This window comes from Macaca nemestrina, chromosome 15, assembly GCF_043159975.1.
Source record: "Macaca nemestrina isolate mMacNem1 chromosome 15, mMacNem.hap1, whole genome shotgun sequence".
In the NCBI taxonomy this organism is placed as follows: domain Eukaryota; kingdom Metazoa; phylum Chordata; class Mammalia; order Primates; family Cercopithecidae; genus Macaca; species Macaca nemestrina.
In genome coordinates this window covers 20505986-20521371 of record NC_092139.1, presented here as the reverse complement: position 1 = coordinate 20521371, position 15386 = coordinate 20505986, and the positions used below count along the sequence as shown (strand labels likewise).

The following is a 15386-nucleotide window of genomic DNA, read 5'->3' as shown; positions in this document are numbered from 1 at the left end:
GCCTGCCTCGGCCTCCCAAAGTGCTGGGATTACAGGCGTGAGCCACCGCGCCCGGCCTGAACACGCATTTATGTTACAAGACCTGGGGGAAAAACAGGAGCAACTCTAGCCATAAAATAACCTGTATATGACAAGTTAAATTGAGAAAGAATTACCTACTTTGACCAAGTGGGCTGAGGTTTACTGGGCTCTGTACTTCCTTAAGAGTATTAGAAAAGAACACACAAAACGCTGAAATGTGGGATTTCATTATCTCAGTTTACTTTCATTTGCTTGTTTACACACACGATCTGTGTGTATATAACAGTGGCAAAAGTCATTCTCTAAATACAGTCTGGTACCCAGACTATGACAGATGCACGTGGAAAATGAAGCATCAGTGAATTAATCTCAACATACAGAGGCAAAATAAGCGTGGCAGTATTCTATGATCACAGATGCCCCCAGAGCCTGGGGGTGACAGGCAGTTTTCAACACAATACAGTTTAAACAAAAGACCCAGACTCCAAATGGCACCCAAAATATATTCGTTTCTCTGCCTTCTCTAAAGGAGTCAGAAAGTTCTAAAGGCTTACTCAAGAAAAAGGAGGCAGGGAGACTATGGCCTGCTAAGCACAGATGCTGAGCACTTTACGTGCCCCATTTCCCTTCATCGTCTCCACTTGACAGACAATGGAAACAAGGTTTGCCATGATCACACAGCTATCAGGAATACTGCCAAGATATGAACCCACATCTCATGTTTGCTTGAGCCCAAATCATTTCACTTATGTCAGGCTGTCTCACATAGGAACAGAAAGCATGCTCCCAAGGAAAAGGCAAGGGGGCTAAGCATGGATAAGTGGCGGAAGCCTCATCGATACAGAAGGCTCTGCAATGGACACTTTCCACATAGAATTAATTTAGTGCTGAGCCTGAATCAGACCCACGTGGGATAAATATCTAGAGATTTAAGTGTCACAAATGAATTTCTGGGGTCACCCTGTGCCTGTTCCCTTTTAGTGCTGAACACAACACTTAGGAGAGGCTTTTTTTTTTTTTTTTTTTTTTTTGAGATGGAGTCTCACTCTGTCACTCAGGCTGGAGTGCAGTGGTGTGATCCTAGCTCACTGCAACCTCTGCCTCCTGGGTTCAAGCAATACTCCTGCCCCAGCCTCCCGAGTAGCTGGGATTACAGGCGTGTACCACCACACCTGACTAATTTTTGTATTTTTAGTCGAGACAGGGTTTCACCATGTTGGCCAGGCTGGCCTGGCCTCAAGTGATCCTCCCATCTCGGCCTCCCAAAGTGCTGGGATGACAGGTGTGAGCCACCGTGCCTGGCCTAGGAGAGCTTTCAATCCCTTCAACGAGCCCCTGCCATCTACTCCACGGCCACTCCCACCACTGGCTTATGGGTGTACGCAACAAGGGTCACATCTTGCCAACGCCTCCAAAGCACCATGGTGCCACCTCCCATAGCTCATCACCTGTGTCTCTGATCCTTTTGGGTGCAACAAATCATGACTCATTGTGACTGATAAAGTTAACCTGCAACTTGATGGGATATGAAATATTTAAAATATATCTTTATAGTAAAAGATTTTACGCCGAAGATTCACCCTCAACCACCTAAGCGTGCGTGAAGCCAGTCAGGTGTAGTGCTTCTCAGTTAATGCTACTACGAGGCTTGACTGGAGAGAGGGGCATCAAGGCGGCTTTAAGGGTGATTACCCCAACAGCAAGGGGCTCAGTTTGAAAGGCTTAAGGAGACAGTCTGGGAGAGAAGAGGGGACATCTTATCACAGGGCGTGGAACTGTGCCTTTGTGGATGGACATGACAGGATTTCTAACCCTTCCCAGCATTGTCACAGCAAAGGCCACAGAATGACAAAGCTGGAAACTGAAAAGTGCTGCAAAGGGGAGAGAAAAAGGAAACTGATTTCAAGACCAGTTCAACAGGCCCAGGCATGGTTTGGTTTAATTCAGTTGGTGATGCAGGTAACAGGAGGGAGGAGCCACAGCCATGCCACCCTTTAATAAGGGTGATTTTGCAAACAGGTTGGCTTTCTGCCATCAGAGGGAGGCATTTTACTTCACTTCTGAATTATCATAATCTTGTCCAAAAGGTACAGATGCCCTAGGCCACAGCAGAGTGATCAATGCACTCAGCACACGACCCTGAGGCACACTGTTCAGCCTATACCACTGATACGTGGTCAGGGAAGTTTCGGTGAAAGAACGCATTCTGCAAAATTACCCTGATTCACCTTACAATTCATCAGGTTGTTACTAAAATGCCTGCTTTCTGGTTTGATTATCTTATTTATTTACAGAAACTGGGTTCTCACTATGTTGCCCAGGCTGGTCTCAAACTCCTGGGCTCCAGTAATCCTCCTACCTCAGCCTCCCAAAGTGCCAGGATTCCAGGTGTAAGCCAGTACACCCGGCCCAGGTTTCATTGCTAACAGAGAAAACAGCCCCATGAGGTGGAATTTAAGATCATAATCCCAGCGTTTAGTTTATAACAAGCACATTAGTGTTCTAAACCAACCAACCAACCAACCAACCAACCAACCAACCAACCCTCAAAACAACCTACACGTGCCAGAGTGTAGCACTGGTGTTGTGAGTTATTTTCAGGAGTTTTATCAACAAAGAACAAATGCCATAGTTCTTATCAAAAACTGTAAAAGATTCGCTCAAAATAAAACAGAAAAAAAGTAATCTTATTGCTCCAAAAAACCAGCATATAGTAATTGAAACATGGACAGAAAATGATCATAACCCACTACGTACAAATCATCCAATACTTGGTCGGAGAGGCACTGCATCTAAAAGGGCCTGTTTTGGTGGCTAATCACAAGTCATAAACATTTCATGGATGAAACAAATATTACAACCAGAGAATGTCCTTCAGGCACCAGGGTGTTGTTATAAAGAACGCTGCCTGAGCTGGGCGCAGTGGCTCACGCCTGTAATCCCAGCACTTTGGGAGGCCGAGGCGGGCGGATCGCCTGAGGTCAGGAGTTTGAGACCAGCCTGACCAACATGGAGAAACCCTGTCTCTACGAAAAATACAAAATTAGCCGGGCATGGTGGCGCATGCCTGTAATCTCAGCTACTCGGGAGGCTGAGGCAGGAGAATCATTTGAACCTGGGATGCAGAGGTTGCGGTGAGCCAAGATCGCGCCATTGCACTCCAGCCTAGGCAACAAGAGCGAAACTCCGTCCCAAAAAAAAAAAAAAAAAGAACCCTGCCTGAAACAGATGCCTATGCAAAATTGACCAGTGGGAAATACTGTTTTGTTTTGTTTTTTCTTTTTTGAGATGGAGTCTTGCTCTGTCACCCAGGCTGGAATGCAGTGGTGCAATCTCGGCTCACTGCAACCTCCATCTTCTAGGTCCAAGCAATTCTCCTATCTCAGCCTCCTGAGTAGCTGGGACTACCAGCGCCTGCCACCACACCCAGCTAATTTTTGTATTTTTAGAAGAGATGAGGTTCGCCATGTTGGCCAGGCTGGTCTCGAACTCCTGATCTCAGGTGATCCACCTGCCTCAGCCTCCCAAAGTGCAGGGATTACAGGTGTGAGCCACCATGCCCGGCCGGAAAATACTGTTAAGTAACAGCAGTAAGAGCCATGAAAATCTAAAGACTACCAGAACCAGGGAGAAGGCAGCAAAGGAGTCCCAAGGCTCTGGGCTCCCCTTGAGCCACACCATAGAGGTTTTCCTGATTCTGCCGTTTTGCTGAGCCTTAGCTCCCCACTCCAAGGACAAAAGGAGTGTTCCAGATAAAGAGTGTTACCAGGGACAAAAAGTGCCTAACTGGGCATGGTGGTGCTTGCAACACTGGTGACGTTGCCAAGAATAGTCTGAGGACTAAACTCACTCCCCAGACTTCAGCACTACCCACCAAAACTGCCTGGGACACTTTCCCTCTGAAGTAGGATCAATAAGTTAGCCAAATAACTAAGCAAAATATATATTTGAAAAATCGATTAGTCATTGTCCTTCTGTCCCCACCCTGTTACTCTTTTATTTCTTGTAACTATCTTGCTTCAAATTCAAACTACAGCTCTGGGGAGGAAGTCCTGGGGAAAAGGCTTTCGGATACCAAAACCCGTATGTCCCGTACCAGCCCAGCAAACCGAACAAGGTGCCAAACACCTTCTGGGACAAGTTGTGGAAATAAACAGCTGTGCACAGAAACATCAACACCCAGATGAAAGTCAGAATGCCCAGGGCCACAACCAGAGTGGTGATGGCGGTGTGGAGGCAGTGGCTTCGGTCCGTCTTCACCTCATGCAGCACGGACATCTCTTCAACAATCATGAGGGCGCAGAAGGTCAGCAGGAAGGAGTGACCTGAGATGTCAAAGCCATGCCAAAAGCCCCCTTCCTGGTGGCACTGCTGCTTGCTCTGGTGTTCCTTTCTGACCCCCTCCAGGGCCGGGGACTGGTAGCAGCTGCCCGTGTAGTGTTCGATGTTGGAGAAGATGGAGGTGCAGATGTACCAGATGGCCGTGCCCACAAGCAGGGTGCTCAGCCGCCGCAGGACCAGGCCAGCCTTGCCGGTCAGATGGTAGTTGGTGAGGGCAATGAAAGGCAGGAGGAGACAGAACGTCCAGGCCCAGGCCATTTTGACAAAATACCTGACAGAGGAGGAAAGTGGAAGTGAAGAGAGGGAACACGGCGGAGAGGACACCATGTCAGGACTCAGGTCTCTAGACTGCCAGGGGAGGGAAGATGAGAAAACCGATCAAAGCTACAGATCATAGCAACTATCATGCTTTAAGTACTTATCATATACTTCACTTACTAAGTACTTCATTTATTTATTTATTTATTTATTTATTTTTTGAGACAGAGTCTCGCTCTGTCACTCAGGCTGGAGTGCAGTGGCGCAATCTCGGCTCACTGCAACCTCTGCCTCCCAGGTTCAAGCAATCCTCCTGCCTCAGCCTCCCGAGTAGCTGGGACTACAGGTGCGTATCACCCCGCCTGGCTAATTTTTGTATTTTTAGTAGAGATGGGGTTTCACCATGTTGGCCAGGCTGGTCTCGAACTCCTGGCCTCAAATGATCCGGCCACCTCGGCCTCCCAAAGTGCTGGGATTACAGGCATGAGCCACCATGCCCAGCCCTCCCCTCCTCCCCTACCCTACCCCTGTGTAAGTACTTTAAATGTATTAACCAGGTAATCCATTCACAACTCTATGAGTTAAGTACTGTTATTATCTGCCTTTAACAGAGAAGAAAACTGAGACAGAGGGAAGTGCTCCACCCAAAGTGGAGGCCGAAAGTGGAGGAGCCGGATTCAAATCCAGGATCTGCGGTGTCAAGCACTATGTTATTTACTTAGGAAAATAATAAAAATATATAATAATAATTGAGCATCTAATGCCAGGAGCTTTCACACACATTCACTTTCCCGTAGAGCACTCACATTTACCCTGGGAGGAAGGTGCCATTGTTCCATTTTATAGACAAGAAATCCAAGGTTCAGGAAAGTTCAGTACCTTGCCAGGGTCACACTCACAGAACCAGCATGCACAGATTAAACCACGGTTTAGACAGCCCCCAAGCTCATGCTGTTTCTCCCATACCATATGTAGTTTTTTATTTTTTATTTTTATTTTTTAGACAGGGTCTCACTCTGTCGCCCAGGCTTGCATGCAGTGGCACAATCACACCTCACTGTAGCCTCAAACTCCTGGGCCCAAGCAATCCTCCTGCCTTGGCCTCACAAATAGCTGGGACTACAGGTGTGTGCCAATGTGCCTGGCTAATTTTTTTTAAATTATTATTTTTGTGGAGCTGGGGCCTTGCTATGCTGTCCATACTGGTCTTGAACTCTAGGCCTCAAGCAATTATCCTGCCTCAACCTCCCAAAGTGCTGGGATTACAGGTATGAGCCACTACACCCAGCCTTGTTCTTTCCTAATGGCAGAAACAGTCTTAAAACAATGAGCTTTACTTTAAGCCAAAGACACGGGTTCAGATTTTGACACTCACTTATTATACCTCCTACCTCTCCAACCCTCAGTTTCTTCAGCTATTAAACAGCTGGGAGGAACAAATGATTTTTAAGATCCCTCCTATATCCCAGGATTCACTAGTTCCCTCTCATTAATCAGCATAGAGGCTTGGAACAAAACTCCAGGATCCATGACTACCTCCAAACAACAGGGGTGTGTTGTCAGCCAGGCCACTTGGCTCCCAGCTCACCTAGGCCAGAGGAAGCAGCAGCTGCCTTGTCCGCCTCCCGGTGCTCACAAAGGGCGGCTGACCTAAACCCAGGACAGAGACTTGCGGCCACTACCACTCTCCTGCTCTATTCTTAGCCCAGCCTCTCAGGGTGGGTGAGGAAGGAAGGTGGGCCAAGGACAGAAGGACTCTTTTCTAGGTTCCAATGGCTTCTCAGGCACCACCCCCGGGCCTGTCACTAAAATCTTCACTGGGACTGATAAGGAAGATCTTGCCAGAGCCAAGACCCGTCAGGCATTTGAGGAAGCTGCCTGTGAAAGGAACCAGGGTTTTAAGCAGATAACCAAAGTTGGGCTGACTTTCAGGACACGCCGGAGACACTTATTCTGGAAAACACTTAGGTTCACATCAAGGGGAGCAGTTTTATCTTTTAGAATTTCCCTTTATGACTGCAACAGAGTTTTTGTGCAATAAACTTTCTAACCGGGAGTTGTGAAAAAAGCAAGCAAGCAAGCAAAGAAGTGGATGGGTGAAGTTAAGGAGATGTCTCAAAGCGCCCAGCTGGGATTGCTTTTCTGGACCACTGCCATGCATTCTGAGTGGCTGAGATGATCCAAGGAGATCCAGGGGAAAGGGCACAGACTAGGGGGTTCCACTCCTCTGTGAGTATCTCGGAGCGGGGGCTCTGCCTGTCACAGGCTGGGGCGAGGCTCTTCCACCGGTCGTAATGGGATTCTGCCACACGCTGGGGGGATCTGATCTGACGCAGGGTGGGGTCTGTGCAGGGTCTGACACAGGCAGGCAGGGCAGAGGTGAGATGGCATCTCCCAGACAGGGCAGGGATCAGCTCCTGACTCCACGGGGAGGCGGGTGAGTGTCGACATGGGCTGGTTCGTCCCCACCCCATTCCACATCCCTACACACAGAGACACACACGACCCCGCTCGTCACCACCTGCCCAGTCAAGCTCAGGCTGCCCAAAGTGGGTCTGCAAACACGAACTGCTAGTGACACCAGCTACCCCGGGGCCTCCCAGGCGTGACACGCGTACAGATGCTGCTGTCACGGCTAGGAGGAGGACCTCCCTCCAATGACTCGTCCACCACGGCAGGTAGCACCGGCTTCTCTGGGCGAGGCGACAGCGGGCCGGCTCTGGCGGGGACAGCAGAGGATCGGGGTGCACTCACACGTTGAGGACGTTGCGCTTGTTGCTGAGGTAGCTCTCGGGCAGCGGGGACAACTCCTTGAGGAGGGAGCCCGCCAGCATGGAGGCCACCAGGGCCCAGGGCAGGTAGCGCCGAACGGCCGCTCGCACCAGCGTCCCCCGCAGCAACCACTCGCAGCGCTCCAGATGCTCCATGCCCGATCTCGTCGGCCACCGTCCTCCGCTCCGTGCCCTCTCGGCCACCGTATCGCCCTTCGCCCGGACCTGCGCCTCCACCTTCCTTCGAGCGCATGCGCACCGCCGCGAGTCCCACCCCTTGAGGCGTGCTTGGGCTCTGGAGCCCACGCGCCCCCCCTGGTGGCCGCTGCTGCCTCAGGCCCGTGCTGGTCCCCGAGCTCCGAGCTCCTGTCCTCTGCGCTCTCCTAGCCGCTCCCAGTCCCCGAGCCTCCGCGTCTTGCTCTTGTCTAGGAAAAAGCGCTTGTGAAAGTATTTGCTGGAGGCTGGAGGAGGATAAATGTAGCCCTGGAGAATTGGAGCAGTAGTCACAGTATCATTGGTCTTTCTTGGAGCCTCGGAGACACCTCTGCCGTCTTAGCCTTAGTTTTCTCATCTGTAAAATGCCGGAGACAAGAGATCAACCTTTCCCAAAAGCTAGTTTATGAACTCAGGGGTTCATTACGTTGGTACAGGTAGAGGCACATGAGATAAAGTTTCCTTAGGAATAATTATTGTATTTAATTAATTTATTTATTTATTGTTTAGTTAATTAGAGAGAGGAGTACCTCTCTGTCACCCAGGCTGGAGTGCAATGGCACCGTCACAGCTCACTGCAACCTCAAATTTCTGGGCTCAAGCAATCCTCCCACCTCAGCCTCCCGAGTAGCTGGGACCACAGGCGGGCACCACCACACCTGGCTAATTTATTTTTATTTTTATTTTTATTTCAGTAGAGACAGGGTTTTGCTTTGTTGTCCAGGCTTGTCTCAAACTCCTGGGCTCAAGCGATCCTCCTGCCTCGGCTTCCTAAAATGCTGCAGTTACAAGTGTGAGCCACCACGCTCTGCAATTATTAAATTTATTGACTTATTTATTGATTTATTTTGAGACATAGTGTCGCTGTGTTGCCCAGGCTGGGATGCAGTGGCGCGATCTCATCTCACTGCAGGTCTCTGCCTCCCGGTTCAAGCGATTCTCCTGCCTCAGCCTCCTGAGTAGCTGGGATTACAGGCATGCGCCACCATGCCCAGCTAAAATTTTTTTATTTTTAGTAGAGATGGAGTTTCACCATGTTGGCCAGGCTGACCAACTCCTGACCTCAAGTGATCTGACCTCTCCAAATCCTGACCTCAAGTGATCTGCCAGCCTTGGCCTCCCAAAGTGCTGAGATTACAGGCGTGAGCCACCTTGCCTGGTGCAATTGTTACATTTAAAGTTTATAGTTCTAAATTTATTTTCACCTGGGCAATACAGTGAGACTCGGTATCTACAAAAAATAATTTTAAAAACTAGCTGACGTGGTGGCTCAGGCCTGTGGTCCCAGCTACTCAGGAGTCTGAGGTGGGAGGATTGCTTGAGCCCAGGAATTTGAGGATGCAGTGAGCTGCGATGGTGCCATTGCACTCCAGCCTAGGCCACACAGCGAGACCCTGTCTCAAAAACCATACAAAGAAACACAAAACAGCTATCTATGCATGTTGAATGAAAATGCTGGATGCTGGGGGTTAAGGGAGGTCACACGAAGGTGTTGGAGACTCAGTCGCTCAATTTATCACAAAGCTAACCCCTCACCCCTGGTTAGGGCTGGGTGTCTATTTCATTTTCCCAACCTTGGACTCATTCCTTTACCCCAATGTTACTTTCCTGTGGCAGCTCTAATAAATTACTGTAAACTCAGTTTATTTTTATTCCTTTTTTTCTTTAGTTTTAAATAGAGATGGGGTCTCACTATGTTGCCCAGGCTGATCTGGAACTCCTGGGCTCCAGTGATCCTCCTGCCTCAGCCTCCCAAAGTGCTAGGATTATAGGCGTAAGCCACCATGCCCAACCCTAAACTCAATTTTAAACAACAGAAATTTATTCCAAAGTCACAAACCCAGCCAATACACACATATAGAGTCATATCAAGAGATGGGCATTTTAGGCCAGGCGTGGTGGCTCACGCCTGTAATCCTAGTACTTTGGGAGGCCGAGATATTTCGATCTTGGTTCACTGCAACCTCTGCCTCCCGGGTTCAAGCAATTCTCCTGCCTCACCCTCCCAAGCAGCTGGGACTACAGGCATGTGCCACCACACCTGGCTAATTTTTTGTATTTTTAGTAGAAACGGGGTTTCCCCATGTTGATCGCGCTGGTCTCGAACTTCTGGCCTCAAGTGATCTTCCTGCCTCTACCTCCCAAAGTGCTGGGATTACAGGTATGAGCCACTACACCTGGCCCAAAGAAAACATTTCTATCAAAATATTCATCTGACTAGCTGCCCAAAATAATTTCATGTCTCTATACCAAGGACAGCTGCCACACTGGGAAATGTTAGCCTGATTTATGCCTACAATGGACTAATGTTTATAGTCTCATGCAGAGAATCAACAAATTAAAGAAAATAATAATTCCTTAAAACTGTCTTAAGATGACCTTCATATCTGTAAATTGCATTTATCTGATTAGAGTTCTTATATAGCAAGATGTTTCCAGGCCTTCAAAATGTTTGGTTTAAAAAATAAAATACAGTGATAATTATACCAATTTGGCATTTCATGATTGGGAATAAAAACTACACAGCCAGAAAGGTGTATTTATGAAGGCAGCTTGTAAATAGTATTTGATACCATCTCTGTCTCCTTAAGTTTGTCAGGTGCTCGATTACTGTGGCTTTCCTTAGCAAACAGCATAAGAATTTAGAGCAGGGAGGCTGGGTTTGAGTGCCGGTTCTCCTCCTTATTAGCTGTGTGGTTACCCCAAAGAAAATCCAGATACATCCCCCAACCCAAGAAGGAGGGAAAGACTGCTCGGTGAATACAAACACTAAATATCACCCTGAGGGACTGTCCAAAGAGTGCCTTCTGAAAGGTTCAGGATTTGTGTTTTTGAGAAAGGAAATGGGTTTGTTTCATTTGAAACTGCAGTTTCATTCCTAGAGGGTCTTTCTTTCTTTATTTCCTCCTTCCTTCCTTCCTTCCTTCCTTCCTTCCTTCCTTCCTTCCTTCCTTCCTTCCTTCCTTCCTCCCTCCCTCCTTCCCTCCCTCCCTCCCTTCCTTCCTTTTTCTTTTTCTTCTTTCTTTCTCTTTCTTTCTTTTTCTTTCCTTCCTTCCTTCCTTCCTTCTTTCTTTCTCCCTTTTTTTTTTTTTTTCTTGTTGTTGGGTTTTTTTGTTTTTTTGAAACAGGATCTTGCTCTGCACTCCCAGGCTGGAGTACAGTGGTGCGATCATAGCTCACTGTAGCCTTGAACTCCTGGCCTCAAGCAATCCTCCTGCCTCAGCATCCCAAGTGCTGGGATTACAGGCATGAGCCACCACGCTTGGCCACCATGGCTGAAGATTTTTGAAGACTGGGTTAAACTCAGCCTGAAAAAATTGTTGCAGGTCTCTAGAGAACTTTTTGTATTAAAAAAAAAATTGAACCAATATTGGGAAATACGTGTTTATGTTGTGAGTACAATGATGGGCTATAGCCAACTCATACCAGCCTGCAAGAGCTGATGATTAAATTTTCAGAACTTTTGCGGGCCGATTGTCAAACACAGCCGTATTAAGAACTGCATTATAGGGCCTGGGCCTGTTGGCTCACCCCTCTAATCCCAGCACTTTGGGAGGCCAAGACGGGTGAATCGCTTGAGCCCAGGAGTTCCAGACCAGCCTAGGTAACATAGGGAGATCCCATCTCTACAAAAAATACAAAAATTAGCCAAGCATGGTGGTCTGTGCCTGCAGTTCCAGCTACTCAGGAGGCTGAGGTAGGAGGATGACTTGAGCCCAGGAGACTGAGGCTACAGTGAGCTGTGATCATGCCACTGTTCTCTAGCCTGGGTAACAGAGCAAAATCCTCTCTCAAAAAAAAAAAAAAAAAAAAAAAGTTATATATATTTAAAAAAAAAACTGAAAATACTCAAAACTCATTAGTTACTAATTATTTTACTATGTTTTATTATTATCTGTGCTCTTGGGGTAACTTACATCTATTGTTCCTGTATAGTAAGCTTCTGCACAACTCTTCCCAACTCTATTCAGTGATGTCACATTGGGAGCTTGAAATCAGCCACTGGGGGGAGTATTTACACTATGGAAATTGGCAAGTGCTACAAATCAGGGATCTATTTGGTTTGTCTACACTGAGAGTCAACTCCATTTGTCAAAATATGGTTGAATTGAAACCATAGGTTGCCTATGGTTACAAGAATCCAACAAAAATCAATAAAAGCATTCTGTGAGAATTAATTAGCTATAGTTATAACAAAGGGTATTTATATATTTCCTCCCTCCCTCCCTTCCCTCCCCTCCCCTCCCCTCCCTCCCTCCCTCCCTCCCTCCCTCCCTCCCTCCCTCCCTTCCTTCCTTCCTTCCTTCCTTCCTTCCTTCCTTCCTTCCTTCCTTCCTTCCTTCCTTCCTTCCTTCTTTCCTTCCTTCCTTCCTTTTTTTTCAAGTTCTCACTCTGTTGCCCAGGCTGGAGTGCAGTGGCATGATTATGGCTCACTGCAACCTTAACCTCACTTGGCTCAAGTGATCCTCCCACCTCAGCATCCCGAGTAGCTTGGACTACAGGCGGACTAAATCAGCCACCACCTCTGGCTAATTTTTGTATATTTTTTTGTACAGATGGGGTTTCACCATGTTGCCCAGGCCGGTCTCAAATTCCTAGGCTCAAGCAATCCACCCATCTCAGCCTCCCAAAGTGCTGGGATTACAGGTATAAGCCACTAAGCCTGGCCATATATTTTATTATTTGTAAATAATGTGCTACACATTATTTTATATTCAGAAACATTTATAATAAACATAGGTAGGTATATGCTTATACATATTTCCCTAGAGAGCCAATAATTCAACTTTTGTTTTTTGGTTGTTTTTTTTTTGAGACCGTCTTGCTTTGTCTCCCAGACTGGAGTACAGTGGCACAATCTCGGCTCACTGCAACCTCCACCTCCTGGGTTCAAGCGATTCTCCTGCCTCAGCCTCTTGAGTAGCTGGGATTACAGACGTGCACCACCATACCCGGCTAATTTTTGTATTTTTAGTACGGATGGGGTTTTACCATGTTGGCAGGTGTGAGCCACCATGCCTGGCCTTAATAGTTAAACTTTTATCAACAAATCACTGGTTGTGGTCTAGTACACACATAAAAATTTATATAGTGTATGAGCAAATATATATGCTAATAGGAATATAGAAATAATTTTATGGCTGGGCAAGGTGGCTCACGCCTGTAATCCCAGCACTTTGAGAGGCGGAGGCGAGCGGATCACCTGAGGTCAGGAGTTTGAGACCAGCCTGGCCAACATGGTAAAACCCTAACTCTACTAAAAATACAAAAATGAGCTGGGTGTGGTGGCACACGCCTGTAGTCCCAGCTATTCAGGAGACTGAGGCAGGAGAATCGCTTGAACCCGGGAGGTGGAGGTTGCAGTGAGCTGAGATTGTGCCACTGCACTCCAGCCTGGGTGACAGGGTGAGATTCCATCTCAAAAAGAAAAGAAAAAAGAAAAAAAGAAATAGTTTTATGACAATTTATGGCAGAATTTGCCTCTACCATGTGTGAAGCACTCTGATGATTTCTACTCAGAAATTTAATTCAATTTTTTAAAATGCTGGTCATGACCCACTGAAATGACTTTATAACTCACTAATGGGTAAGAACCTGTAGTTTGGAAAACACTGCATTAAGAGATTTTGAGGCATTAGAGAACAATGCTGTTACACTTCCCACCAGATGGTAATAGAAGACCATAAGTATCAGGGTTCTGCCCTGCCTGAGACTTCAGTGGGACCAGCTAATTGTTGGTTTTCACCTTTCATTTGTCTATTCTACAAATACTTATTAGAAGTATATGGTATCTGCACAAATAAATGAAAAGATATCCATTGTTCATGGACTGGAAGATTTAATATTGTTAAAGTGCCCATACTGCCCAAAGCGAGCTATAGATTCAATGCAATTCCTACCAAAATTCCAATGTCCTTTTTCATAGAAATAGAAAAATACCTTCCTAAAATTCATATGGAACCACAAAAGACCCAAATAGCCAAGGCAATCATGAGTAAAAAAACAAAGCTGGAGACATCTTACTACTTGATTTAAAACTAAACCACAAAGCAACAGTAATTAAAACAGCATAGTAATGTCATAAAAATAGACGTATCAACCAGTGGAACAGAGTAGAGAGCCCAGAAATGAACCCATGCATATATGGTCAATTGACTTTTGACAAAGATGCCGCGGATATACAACAGGAAAAGGACACTCTCTTCAATAAATGATGTTGGGGAAAACTGGATATCCACATGCAGAAGAATGAAACTAGACCCTTATCTCACACTATGGACAAAAATCAACTGAAAATGGAAATAGAGACTTAATATAATACAAGAAGTTATAAAACTACTAGAAGAAAACATACGGGGAAAGCTACACAACATTGGTTTAGGCAAAGATAATTTGACCCTGAAAGTACAGGCAAGAGAAGCAAAAACAGACAAAGGGGATTGCATAAAAATAAAAAGCAGGTCGGGCGCGGTGGCTCACGCCTGTAATCCCAGCAGTTTGGGAGGCCGAGGAAGGTGGATCACCTGAGGTCAGGAGTTTGAGACCAGCCAGGCCAACATGGTGAAACTCTGTCTCTACTAAAAATACAAAAATTAGCTAGGCATGGTGGCGGGCACCTGTAATCCCAGTTACTCAGGAGGCCTAGGCAGGAAAATCACTTGAACCTGGGAGGTAGAGATTGCAGTGAGCTGAGATTGTGCCACTGCACTCCAGCCTGGGTGACAGAGTGAAACTCTGTATAAATAAATAAATAAATAAATAGATTGTGCACAACAAAGGAAATAATTAACAGAGTAAACAGACAACGTACCTATTGGGAGAAAATATTTGCAAACCATATGTCTTATAAGGGATTAATGTCCAAAATATAGAAAGAACTTAAGCAACTCTATAGAAAGAAAACAAATAATCCTATTTTAAAATGGGCAAATGGCTGGGTGTGGGTAGCTTCCACTATAGTCTCAGCTACTTGGAAGGCTAAGGTGGGGAGATGGCTTGAGCCAAGGAGTTCGAGGCTGCAGTGAGCTGTGATCACTCCACTGCACTCCAGCCTGGGCAATGGAGTGAGACCCTGTCTCTAAAAAAAAAGCAAAAAGAAAAGGCAAAGGATCTGAATAGCTATTGCTCAAAACAAGACAACATAGAAATGGCCAACAGATATATGAAAAAATGCTCATCAATGTAACTAATCATTAGGAAAATGCAAATTAAAACCACAATGCAGTATCACCTTATAGCTGTTAGAATGGCAATTAGGCTATTATAAAAAAGACAAAAGATAAGTGTTGTTGAGGATGTGAAGAAAAGACAGCACTTGTACACTGTTGGTGGGAATATAAATTAGTACCTGCATTATGAAAAACTGTATGGAGGTTACTCAAAAACTAAAAACAGGATTACCATATGATCCAGAAATCCCACTCTGGGTATTCACCCACAAGAGCTGAAATCAGTATGTCAAAGAGATGTTTGCACTCTCAAGTACATTGTAGCACTGTTCACAACAGTTAAGTTACAGAATCAGCCTAAGTGTCCATCACTGAGTGGATGGATGGATAAAGAAAATGTAGTATATATACCCACCAAAATACTATTCAGCCTTTAAAAAAGGAAAGAAATTCTGTCATTTGTGGCAATGTGGGTGGAACTGGAGAATGTTATACATATTGAAATAAGTTAGACACCCAAAGACAAATACCATGTGGACAAAGGTAATACTTATATGTGGAATCTAAAACAATCCAACATGGCCAGGCATGGTGGCTCACACCTGTAATCCCA

The 15386-nt window shown here is 46.1% G+C and overlaps 1 protein-coding gene across 1 annotated transcript; it reads right to left on the bottom strand.

The window, feature by feature from the left end:
* Positions 1-239: 239 nt before the first annotated feature.
* LOC105496393 (fat storage inducing transmembrane protein 2) lies at positions 240-7630 on the bottom strand. Its single transcript, XM_011766777.3, has 2 exons — positions 7375-7630; positions 240-4633 (listed from the first exon to the last, which is right to left on the bottom strand). The coding sequence occupies exons 1-2, from the start codon at positions 7545-7547 to the stop codon at positions 4018-4020; spliced, it is 789 nt and encodes a 262-aa protein (XP_011765079.1). The 5' UTR covers positions 7548-7630; the 3' UTR covers positions 240-4017.
* Positions 7631-15386: the final 7756 nt, after the last annotated feature.